At 47.1% G+C, this 12,863-nt stretch overlaps 1 protein-coding gene across 1 annotated transcript in view; it reads left to right on the forward strand.

The window, feature by feature from the left end:
- The first annotated feature begins 1,554 nt into the window (after positions 1–1,554).
- The window catches only part of LOC115458334 (NXPE family member 3-like), a 42,522-nt gene continuing 31,213 nt past the window's right edge, over positions 1,555–12,863 (forward strand). Inside the window, exon 1 of the mRNA XM_030188224.1 lies at positions 1,555–1,626. Coding sequence (XP_030044084.1) covers positions 1,618–1,626 — 9 coding nt within the window. The 5' untranslated portion in view covers positions 1,555–1,617. The remainder of the gene's footprint in view (positions 1,627–12,863) is intronic.

Genomic DNA, 12,863 nt, shown 5'->3' on the forward strand with positions numbered 1-12,863 from the left:
CAGCATAGACATTCATTCACTCACTCAGGTGTGCCGAAGCAGTGCTGCATTATCTTTCTGCCCTGTGCTATAAGCTGATTTCTAGATAAAAGATCTTTAGCCAGGCTACCTTGGTATGTTATATTATTGAACTACAAACCCACCCCTGCCCCTAAGAATTAGACCTGGGACCAAAATAAAGCAACCAAGAGAACCAGAGCAAGCCAAGGACCGACATCCGACCTCTGTGCCTGTAATTTACACATATTGTTGAGGTGGTTTTTAAATTAAGAAGAACAATGAATGTTTAAATTTAAAGGGTAGGTTTTTGAATGAACATTTGGTCACTACCTTGGGCAATTTTGATTCAGCAACACTGTGCAGCATCTCCCCCCCCCCCCCCCCCCAATCAGTTCCCTCACCCTAGTGTAGCATCTTTCGCCCCCTTCCTTTCTCTTTCCTATCCCACCCACAACTCTCCTTGTTCTTCTATGGGTTGCCAGTAACGGCAGCGATTTCTATATGCTGCCTGCCGCTCGGCGATCTCTTTGCAGCCGCTGGGCGCTAGCCAGGAAGCCTCTCTGCTGCAACTTCTGGTTTCTGCCCAGTCAAGATGTGGCAGAGAAGAGTCTTCCGGGTTGGCACTTGAAGGCTGCAAGGAGATCGCTGAGCGGCGAGCAGGCGTGTGGGAATCACTGCAAACCTGCGACCAGAGGAAGCACTTTAGGGACACTGCTGTTGGGTGGGCCTGATCCCAAACTAGGTGGGCCCAGGCCCACCCGTGTCTACGCCCCTGATTATCATATTACACCTATTTTGAAGAGGCTTCATTGGTTACCTGTAAGGCCATATGATGTTTAAAGTATTGTCTTTCAAACATACACAGCCTGTGAAGTATTTTGTTTTCACAGGATGTGTATGTATGAAAGACACCAGCAGTGAGACACGAATGGTTTTTCTCATTAGGAGTTTTTTTTTACATTGATGTCTACACTGTTGGCATCAATATTATTGGAAAATATAAGACCGATGATGATAGGACTGGCTCCACAAGTCACCCTGGAATCCTTTTGATAATATAAGGCTGCGATGCATCTTTGGAGCTGACAATTTAGGGGTGGAAGCGTTGAGGTCCAGTTATTAAATAATTAAATATAGAAAGTGAACGCAGACACACTGAGGAAACAATACTCAGACTCCCCTTGGAACAGGTGGGCAATAGATGACATATAACCAAGGGACCCTAGTTCAAGGAAAATACTTTGTATTGTTATTTGAATATTTTTACTGCTCTAATTGCCTATTGCTCATGTTTGATCTATTCTTACTGTACACTGCCTTGAGTGAATTCCTAGAAAAAGGCGGTAAATAAATCCTAATAAATAAATAAATAAATACATGAAGAACTTCAGCCTTCCATCATTGCTCCTTCCTTCCCCTTGGAAAGTGCAGGAGGGCTAGGGGTAGCCTGTTCTTTGGGAGTGGTTGGTTTTGCTGAGCTTGTGAGGAGGAGTCAGCATGTTGCAAGAAAACCTTTGGAGCCCCATCCGGAGGAGTTATTAACCACCGGTCATGGAGGCGAGTCTAACTACCAAGAAAGGATGTCTGTGCCTCATTTTGCTTCTCAACCTCTGTTTTATGGCTGGGGTAAGTCCGGTGTTTCTTTTTCTCTCGGGTTTGGTGCCTGTTGTTCCCCACTGCTGTCCATTGATTTAAAAGGTACTGGTAGCACTGCTGGGTCTCACCCTGTCAGCTCCTGTCCCTACAGATCTTGCACACTGGGCTTTGTGGCTGTTTCTGAAATGTTAGACAAATAAAGCCAGCGGTGTGAGCGGTTCAGTCCCGATATTCGGAACTTGATTTAGAAGCCAAGTAAGGCCGCATAAAAAAAAGCAGAGATAGAGAAGATAAGTGCCTTTGCTCTTGAAAAGAGCAGGAATAAGAAATAAGTTGCAATCATGTTTTGAAGTGTCTTATGACATACAGAAAATATCTGGACTGACAGCATTACATACCGTCTTTGTTATTTAAATAATATTTTAAAAAGTGAAAGAATATATATATATATAAAAAAAAGAAGATTCAAAAATAAACAGAAAGGAGTTTATTAAAGTGCATCACATTTTTGGGGGAGGTTTTTTTTGATGAATGATTGAAATCAGGAGTCCGTTTGGTAGCAAAACAAGGTCGCTTGATCCAGACCTGCTGCGGTCTTTTCCCTCCCTTTTTCACTTTTAATTATTATTTTTATAGAATAAAAATCTGTTAAGCTATATATAACATATATACATTGTGGAAGAGAGGCACTTTTTCTTAGCTTTTTTTCAGCTTTTGGTTCACAAAAATTATCATATAGGGAGTTCCTGAGGAAGAATTTCGAAACCCTGCAGAGTCGGACTCCTTATGATTCTGTTGTGAAAGTCATAAGCACTGTGAGCTTCTTAATGAAGAGTGGTAAAAAAAAAAACCTTTACGGGATAATAAGTATGGACTTTTAAGGATTACAACCACAGAGGAACCTCTACATGACTTCTAGAAACGCTAAGTGCCTATATTTATAGATGTAAAGTGCTGATACTTATATTTCATATTTTCTTATAATCTATATAAATAATTCTCACCTTCTCTCTCACCTGCTGAAGCTCAATCTGTGCTGAAGCTCACTCTGTGGGAGGCAAACACAACACTCACTCTCACACTCATGCACCACTGTCACTCATAGACCCGCCCCCCCCCAGCCACGCCCCTTCCGGACATAATTCGCAACCCCAACGTTCTAAATGAAGCCTCCAAATTGCTCCAAACCGGAAGTGTGAGGCTTCAGAGATATCCTGTTTGCCCAGGCCTCCAAACCAGAACTCAGAACTCTGAAGCGCCGTATGCCCCACCCTCGCGTCCGAACGTCATGACAAGGGCGGAGCACACTGCAGGAGCAGGACACAAATTCAATCTCCCGGCTGGGACAGCGACGCTGCAAATGCTATCTCCCCGTGCCCGGCCTTCAGCGACTCGGCGGCCATGCCTCACACCGAACCTGCATCACAAAGGGGTTGCAGGACAGCTGCCTCGCTGAAAACCCGATCTCCCCGTGCCCCAAAACCTTGCTAGCGCCCGTTTCATCTCTCCAAGAAACGGGCGTTTCCTCAGCGACCCTCCAGACCGGTCAAGACACGTGGGTTATGTCCTCCTACCAGCAGAGGGAGACTGAGAAAACACTAAGCTTTTGAAGCCTGTATATATAACCTGTGCAGAACCTCCACTAGCCAGTATTTTCTCAGTCTCAGCAGAGGTAGCAGTTGACAGCCTGTGCAGTCTCCAATAATCTGGTGAGGTAGTTTGTCATTGGGTCGTAGGATTTTTTCCTTCCAAACTTTATTCTGTTGCAGTACCCTGTACGTGTGTGTAAAAAAAAAAAAAAAAAGTGCTTTGGGGCCCTGGGTCTGGTGGGGCCCAGTTTTTCCCCCTGGGGTGTTACACCTATGTTTGGGTCCCTCCCCCTGTTGGCTTGGCAGCTTTGTGCCTCGGCTGCTTTCTCAGTATTGTAGCCTTGAGTGCCTTACAATTTCCAGATGCCAGAGTTAGAGTACGATGCCTTTAAGGTCAGTTATTCTATTTCATTTTGCTTGCCAGCTTTGTGCCTCGGCTGCTTTCTCAGTATTGTAGCCTTGAGTGCCTTACAATTTCCAGATGCCAGAATTAGAGTACTGTGCCTTTAAGGTCAGTTATTCTATTTCGTTTTGCTTGGCAGCTTTGTGCCTCGGCTGCTTTCTCAGTATTGTAGCCTTGAGTGCCTTACAATTTCCAGCAGCCAGAGTTGGAGTACTGTGCCTTTAAGGGCATTTATTTCTTTATTTTCAGCGGACCGAACGGGGGTTTTGATTCCTTGCTGGAACGAGAGAGCAGCGCTTTCTCCAGTGCTTTTGCAGTGTGAGTGAGTTTTTGGTTTGGCGCGTTTGCGGAACAGCTTTTCCCTTCCCTCGTGGTTTATGGCGGCCCAGCTCCTCCGATGTCGCGCGTGCTCGTGGCGAGGGGTAGAGGCGCCGGGCGCTCAGTGTAGCTTTGCGGTGCACCTATAAAGGTGGCTGCGGCACCCCCCGACTTGACCGCGGAGGGATCGATGGTGTCGGGAGTCTCCGGGTCAGCGGGAGCGTAGGCAGGGCCGCTGTCAGCGGGAACAGTTTCGGCGGGAACAGCCGCCATCTTGAGTCTGACGCGGCCCATGGAGCCGGCTGGTTTTGGGCCTGCGGCCTCCGTTTTTGGCACAAAAGGGCCTAATGACGGTCCAGGAATGGTGGGTTTTCCTCCAGATTTTGTCTGGACGCGGTATCAGGCCTGGAGATCGGGACCCCCCCCCTCCCCCCCCCCCCCAATTGGAAGAGGGGGCTATTTCCATCTTGGCTGAGAGACCACGGTTAGAGTGGTCAGAGGACAGGCAATGTTTTTCTCCTGTAGCTGCAGAAGCTGCACTTAGTGATCTGGGGGAGTCAGATGGAATTGACGGCTCTCAGGAGCAGGATTGTTGGATTCCTGGAGAGGATCCTTCAGTAGTGCGGATTTTCCATAGAGATGAGCTGTCAGAACTCATAGATCAGGTGTCGTCCACCCTTCAGTTTGGTCCTGAGGTGGCGTTGGGGGAAACTGTCCAGGATCCGTTGGTGAAGGGCATTCAGCGTCAGGCGTGATCCTTCCCTATGAACAAGGATCTCCGGGAGATGATTTGTCAGGAATGGGATTTGCCGTGTAAGGTGGCAAAGGCAATGGCGAGGCTTTATCCCCTCCCTCAGGACGATAGGGATTCCTTTAAGGCTCCCACGGTAGATGCAGTAGTGACGGCAGTAATTATAGCTACGGCTATCCCGGTTGATGGAGGAACGGCTCTCCGTGATCCTCAGGATAGGAAGTTGGGATCTTTTCTCAAGCGTAGTTTTGTTTTGTCGGCTCTAGCCCTGCAGGCCTCGGTTTGTGGGGGTCTGGTAGCTTGGGCATGTTTTCGTTGGGCCGAGAAGCTCCTGGATGATTCGGTAGATGTTGGTTCTTCTGGGGGTCAGGAGTTAGCCGACTTGGACATGGGTTCATCCTTTTTGTCTGAGGCTTTTATGATTTGTTGCCTACTTCAGACAAAAAATATGGCTATGGTTGTGGGTCTCTGCCACTTAAGGGAGCTATGCTCTTTGGAGAAGATTTGGACAAGTTAGTGTGAGGTCTTAGTGATACCAAGGTTCTATGGCTTCCAGATTTTCGGTTCAAGGCAGGGGCCAGAACTAGTTCCTCTCGGGGACGGTTTAGGGAGGCTCAGCGGTATAGGCCGGGCAGATCGAGTGGGACCTACCCCTAGCTGTCTGTTTGTCCAATTTAGATTGTAAGCTCTGTTGAGCAGGGACTGTCTTTTCATGTTAATTTGTACAGCGCTGCATAAGTCTAGTAGTGCTATAGAAATGTTTAATAGTAGTAGGACCTCTAGGGGTCGGTTTTTCCAGCGCACACAGTTCTTTCGTGAGAGTCGTCGCGGAGGGCGTGGCTTTTCCGCGGGAGGTTAGTATTCAGGCCACAATTCCCAATGAAGGTGTGCGGGCTCAGGCTCTGGTGCATGTTGGGGCTCGGCTGAGTCTGTTTTACCAGAGTTGGGCCCAAATCAGGTCAGATCAGTGGGTTCTCAAGGTGTTTCGAGGCGGATGTGCGCTGGAATTCGAAAGCTGCTCTCCCGAAGTGTTTCTGGAATCCCTCTGTCGGTCTTGGAGCAAGAGGGCAGCAGTGAGGGACACTCTGCGGTGGCTGCTCGCGTTGGGAGCCGTGGTTCCTGTTCCTTCAGATCAGCAACGCTCAGGGTGCTATTTGATCTATTTTGTGGTCCACAAGAAAGAGGACACTTTTCGTCACATTTTAGATCTCAAAAGGGTCAATGCGGCACTCAAGGTGCCCTCTTTCCGGATGGAGACGTTGCGGTCGGTCACTGGTGCGGTCAGGAAAGGAGAGTTTCTCACTTCCCTGGATTTGACGGAAGCTTATCTTCACTTTCCTTTGTGCAGCCTTTTGGTTCCAAGTTACAGGGTCCGATTCGTCGGTTCCTTGCAGAGAAGGCGCCGACGGCCCGTACTTATCGTCAGGTCCTGGGCCTGATGGCGGCGACCATAGAGGTAGTTCCGTGGGCCAGGGCGCACATGCGTCAGGTACAGTCAGCTCTGCTCAGTCGTTGGTCCCCTCTGTCGCAGGACTTGGAAATGTGTTGTCCGCTGTCGGTGGCCCCTCGTCTCAGTCTCCGCTGGTGGCTCAGTCCGCGCAATTTGGGAAAGGAATGCCGTTGGAGTCCCCACAGGGGCTGGTAATGGTCACGGATGCCAGTCTGCAAGGTTGGGGGGCACATTGTCTCAGTCAGGCAGCTCAAGGCCGGTGGTCTCGGGCAGAAGCAGAGTGGTCCATCAACCGGCTGGAAACTCGGGCCATTCGGGTGGCGCTCCAGGCCTTGACGTCGGTGGTTCGCCACAAGGCAGTCCGAGTGCTCTGTGACAATGCCATGGCAGTAGCATATGTCAACCGTCAAGGGGGGAACAAAGAGCCTTGGCGGCGCAGTTGAACTCATCTTCAGGCTCTCTTGGCAGCGCATGTGGCCGGGGTAGGTCACATAGATGCAGATTATCTCAGCAGGCACACTCTAGATCCCAGAGAGTGGTCTTTTCTTCGGTCAGTGTTCCAGTGAGTTGTGTCGGTCTGGGGACTTTCGGTGATCTTAGGGCAACGGCTCGCTATGCGCAAGTTCAGAGATTTTTTTTTTTTTCAGTCGCTGAAGAGACCCTTGAGCGGAGGAAATCGACACTCTTCTGTTGCCTTGGCTTCGGGAGTGACTGTATGTGTTTCCTCTGTGGCTGTTAGTCGGTCGAGTAATATAGCGCATCGAACATCACTCCGGTCGGGTGATTCTGGTAGCTTCGGATTGGCAGCGTCGACCATGGTATGGAGACCTGGTGCGGTTGGCAGGGGCGGCGGCCCTGCCTTTGTTGGGATCAGTTCTGTGTCAAGGCCCGATAATCATGCCGGATCCGGCTCGGTTTTCGCTTATGGCTTGGTTCTTGAGCGGCACAAGTTGAAGAAGAAGGGGCTTTCGTCCAGTGGCTTTGCTACGATGTTGAGTTGCCGTAGACGATCCACTTCCTTGGCGTATGTCCGGGTTTGGAGAATCTTTGAGCACTGGTGTGAAGACCATCGAGTTCGGCCGTTTCACTCTTCGGTGGCGGAAGTTTTGGAATTTTTGCACGATGGTGTTGATAGAGGTCTGGCCTTGTCTACACTGAAGGTTCAGGTGGCAGCTTTGTCATGTTTTCGTGGGAAGCTTCAGTGAAAGTCCTTCGCGTCTGTGCCTGAGGTAGTGCGTTTTTTGAAGGGTGTTAAGTTGCTGCGTCCGCCTCAGTGACGGATGGTGCCTCCGTGGGATTTGAAGCTAGTTTTGGATGCTTTGATCAGGCCTCCGTTTGTGCCTCTGGTATCGGCATCTTGTAAGGATTTATCTTTAAAGGCGGTCTTGTTGGTGGCGATTACTTCAGCACGGAGTGTTTCAGAGCTTCAGGCTTTGTCTTTTAGGGAACCATTTTTGTCCTTTCTGAGGGAAAGGTTTCGTTGCGGACGGTGCTTTCCTTTTTTGCCCAAGGTGGTTTCCGAGTTCCATGTTAATCAGGTCATCTCTCTGCCAGTGTTGGGTGATATGGCTGGAGATTCGGAGCAGCGTGGTATTGCCAAGCTGGATGTCAGGAGAGTTTTGAGTTGTTATCTCTCTGGAACTCAGGACTTCAGAGCCTCTGACCGTTTGTTCGTTCTTCATGGTGGCCCAAAGAAGGGTGCAGCGGCTCCTAAGGTGACCATAGCACGGTGGTTGAAGGAGGCGGTTGCATCTGCTTACTTGGTGAAGGGTCCTGTGGTGCCTAGGGGCTGGTCTGCTCATTCCACTAGGGGAATGGCAGCCTCGTGGGCGGAGAATAGTATGATTTCTCTGTTAGATATTTGTCGGGCTGCGGTTTGGTTTTCGTTGCATTCCTTTGTGAAGCATTATAGGATTCCTGTGCATGCAAAGGACGAGGTGCGCTTTGGGGCAGCAATTTTGACCTCTGGCCTTAGTAGGTCCCTCCCATAAGTTAGTTACTGCTCTGGTACGTCCCACGCGTCTTGACCGGTCTGGAGGGTCGCTGAGGAAGGTGAAATTAGATCTTACCTGCTAATTTTCTTTCCTCTAGACCCTCCAGACCGGTCAAGAGCCCGCCCTGTCTGTATTGGAGGCCAGGAGGTGTGTTTGTTGGATAATTCTTGGCTGCTGTAAATTGTTGTTTCTCTAATTGCAGACTGTTTATTTCTGTTTTGTGATAGGAGTCCGGGACAGGTGGGGCTCTTCTTTGATAGTCCACCTGTAGAAGCCCAACTGTTTTATCAAAGGCAAAGGAACATGTTTCCGTAAGAGCAAGCGGAAGATGTTTCTTGTTTTTGCAGTTTACTGTGACCACGTACAGGGTTGCTAGTTGTTGTTAGTGTTTTTTGTTTCTCTGCTTTGTCAGGGGTATACTGGCTAGTGGAGGTTCTGCACAGGTTATATATACAGGCTTCAAAAGCTTAGTGTTTTCTCAGTCTCCCTCTGCTGGTAGGAGGACATAACCCACGCGTCTTGACCGGTCTGGAGGGTCTAGAGGAAAGAAAATTAGCAGGTAAGATCTAATTTCACCTTTTTACTAGTTAGAAGATAATAGCACACGTTAATTTGGATGTGCACAGAGGTTTTTATTGGAGTTAGTGTAGGAATTGACTCATTTAAACTCTATGTTATATAAGGTATTAGACACACTTATAGAAATATTTAAATGACACATGGGTGTGTTTGGGAAACATTTATAAATACCTTTAGAGAAGTTCTATGATTGAAAAACTTATCTACCCTCAGAAGCGCCGCTAAGATTGGTGGCGCTTTGCTTGGGTGAGTGTATAACTCTGAGAACATCTCTATAAAAAGAAAAAAAATTTCATTTTGTATATTTTAATTTGTTTACACGGAGTGGCACTGGGTCAATCCCTTCACTAGGGTATCTCCTAAAAGATTTTTCTCTGGTTTTACATCTTTTGAAGCTATATATAAAGGCATGATTTTTTTTTTTACTTTGATATCATATCCTTTGTTTCTTTTTGCGCCATTGACTATCCGGGATAAACGCAGGCAGCAGGCAAAGTGTTGCCCGCCGCCGGCTGAATTTAGGGTGCAAAGTTATTGACCTTCAAGTGTTCTTTCAACATTGAGCAGAATGTTTCCTGCAACAGGTAGGTTACATGGGTGATATGATACAGACGTTCAATATATTTGAAAGGTATTAATCCGCAAACAAACCTTTTCCAGAGATGGGAAGGCGGTAGAACTAGAGGGCATGAAATGAGACTGAAGGGGGGCAGACTCAAGAAAAATGTCAGGAAGTATTTTTTCACAGAGAAAGTGGTGGATAATTGGAATGCCCTCCCGCGGGAGGTGGTGGAGATGAAAATGGTAACGGAATTCAAACATGCGTGGGATAAACATAAAGGAATCCTGTTCAGAAGGAATGGATCCTCAGAAGCTTAGCCAAGATTGGGTGGCAGAGCCAGTGGTTGGAGGCAGGGCTGGTGGTTGGGAGGCAGGGCTAGTGCTGGGCAGACGTCTATGGTCTGTGCCCTGAAAATGGCAGATACAAATCAAGGTAAGGTATACACAAAAAGTAGCACATATGAGTTTATCTTGTTGGGTAGACTGGATGAACCATGCAGGTCTTTTTCTGCCGTCATCTACTATGTTACTATCACGCTTATTTTCGAAAGAGAAGGACGCCCATCTTTTGACACAAATTGGGAGATGGGCGGCCAAATTGTCATAATCGAAAGCCGATTTTTTTACACCCTCGCCTGCTTTCCGTCACAGGGATGACCAAAGTTCACGGGGGCATGTCGGCAGGGTAGCGAAGGCGGGACTGGGGCGTGATTAGGAGATGGGCATCCTTGGCCCATAATTGAAAAAAGAAGGGCGTCCCTGACAAGCACTTGGCCGACTTTACTTGATCCATTTTTTTTCATGACCAAGCCGTGAAAAGATGCCCAAACTGAGCAGATGACCACCGGAGGGAACCGGGGATGACCTCCCCTTACTCCCCCAGTGGTCACTAACCCCCTCCCACCATAAAAAAAGGTTAAAAATACTTTTTTGGCAGCCTCTATGCCAGCCTCAAATGCCATACTCAGGTCCATCGCAGCAGTATACAGGTCCCTGGAGCAGTTGTAGTGGGTGCAGTGTACTTCCGGCAGGCGGACCTGGGGTGGGGGGGGGGGGGGGGTTGGGGGGCTCAGCACCCAAGGTAAAGGAGCTATGCACCTGGGAGCAATTTGTGAAGTCCACTGCAGTGCCCCCTAGGGTGCCCGGTTGGTGTCCTGGCATGTCAGGGGGACCAGTGCACTACGAATGCTGGCTCCTCTCACGACCACATGGCTTGGAATTGGCCATTTTTCAGATGGACGTCTTTGGTTTCCATTATCGGCGAAAACCGAGGTCGGCTATCTCTAAGGGCGGCCATCTCTAAGGTCGACCTAAATGGCAAGATTTGGGCGTCCCCGACTGTATTATCGACACGAAAGATGGACGCCCATCTTGTTTCGATAATACGGTCGGGGACGCCCCTTTATGGGACCATCCTTAGAGATGGGCACCCCTGTTCGATTATGTCCCTCTATGTTACTATGTTACATGTACTCCTCAGATCAGTGGCATAGTCACAGGTGGCCCACCCACTTAGGGCTCAGGCCCACCCAACAGTAGTACACGTTTTGCGGTAGCTGGTGGGGATCCCAAGCTCTGCCAGCTGAAGACATCCCCCTGAAAGTAATTAAAACACTGCTCTCCACGATACTGGCACCTGTGCATACTCAGTTTTCAGCACAGGCCTACTGCAGACTGCCAAGGTGGAAAGAAGCGTTTTCCCGCCAGCTCAGATATTTTTCTGGTGGGAGTTGGGAAGAACATTTGGTGCCCACCCATTGCCTAGACCCACCCAAAACCTGTTGTCTGGCTATGCCCCTGCCTCAGATTCCATCTGAGACCATCATAATTTCATCAGATGATGAATACTTAATACAGGGATGGACAAATCATGTCATTTAGGGCCAGGGATCCTCTAAGATTCCCCCAGGTTGCAAGGTGTTAAAAAAAGTTTAGTACTGGCCACATAGCTTCAGCAACTTGTCTGCTAAGCAGAGTTTATGTGAACATTACAATGCCGTTTATGTCCAATAAAAAAGGTATCATCTTATTTTCTTTTCCATGTTTTATTTTGTTTGATTTCTATTGATAACCTTAAGAGTGGACTAACACGGCTACCACACTCCTCTACTAGAGCTGAGAGCAAAACTCGTCTAACTGGTTAAGGGTAGGCAACAACACAAAAATATCTGGAATAATTCCTCTTTCTACGCTCTAGGCTCTGACCTTAACAAGTAGCTCTCACCTCTTTTAGTGACAGAATACAAATGTTCAAATAAGAAGTTTGATAGTTACCTCTCTGTTAGTTTCAGAGCACTATCTGCGATTTGATCTCTGATGAAACATTTAAATTGAGCAAAAGTATGTTTACTAGCCGGACAATGATCTGTGTTCCAACAAACATGTATGTAATTTTTGAATGGTTTTACCTATGTATAATTTATTACAAGGGCATTGCAAAACATATACTAATAAGCACAATTTGTTGTAGAATAAATCAGATAACATTTTATTGTCTGCAGGGTCATGTCACAAGTACTGCAGCTTTGACATTCGAAATGCCCACGTTCCAGTGCACTCAGCTCATTTTCAAATTCAGCGAGACACAACAATTCTTTCAAATTGCGTCCTCTTGAGAATGTTGAAAGTGTGGAAGTGCCTAAACAATGTCCCAATTTTCCTTTATTTTAGCCACCTCTTCCCCTTCCCTTGTAAATCTTAAAACAAGCATCTTTTTATGGTCTTCTTCCACTGTTAATCTGCTTCCGTCTAATAACAACAAGTCTTTGTCATTATATTTAGCTCTAGTGTAAACTCTTTTTTATCACATCTAAAGAATATCCATAATTTAATAAATCATCTGTTTTCTTAGCTTGGGTCTTAAAATCCTCCATGGCAGTACAGACTTTCCTAAATCTCAAAAATTGTGAATACGGTAAGCTGTCTTCCCCTAATTAATCTCTGCACAATATTAACTGTACCTGATTAATCCCTTAATTAATCTCTGCACAGTACTAAGTGTACCTGATATCCTGGAATGACAATACTAACAAAACTATGTAAGCCACATTGAGCCTGCAAATAGGTGGGAAAATGTGGGATACAAATGCAATAAATAAATAAACTTTTATATTGCAAAAAAATATTTCTATCCATGCTCTTCTTAAATCCTTTAGTAACAAAACCTCCATGGATACAGGAACTTGACTTGTCATAGGTAACTTGAATGACTGAATTACAACTATTCAGCCTGGTCATGAAACCTGACAATAACTCTTCATCACCTTTCTATATCATGAAAACTTCACCACCTCAAGATGGAATCCTTATAAGATGAGGAATATAGGGAAAGGGAAATGGGACTTGATATACCACCTTTCTGTGGTTTTTGCAACTAAATTCAAAGTGGTCTATGTATATACAGGTACTTATTTTGTACCAGGGGCAGTGGAGGGTTAAGTGACTTGCCCAGAGTCACAAGGAGCTGCAGTGGGAATCGAACTCAGTTCCCCAGGATCAAAGTCCACTGCACTAACCACTAGGCTACTCCTCCACTCATTCCACCAATAAGAGCCAACCTCATCAGTGATGTCACAATGGCTTGATTGACCGATACTTGGCTCACTTCTGATATTGTGATGTC

Source organism: Microcaecilia unicolor, chromosome 14 (genome assembly GCF_901765095.1).
Source record: "Microcaecilia unicolor chromosome 14, aMicUni1.1, whole genome shotgun sequence".
In the NCBI taxonomy this organism is placed as follows: Eukaryota; Metazoa; Chordata; class Amphibia; order Gymnophiona; family Siphonopidae; genus Microcaecilia; species Microcaecilia unicolor.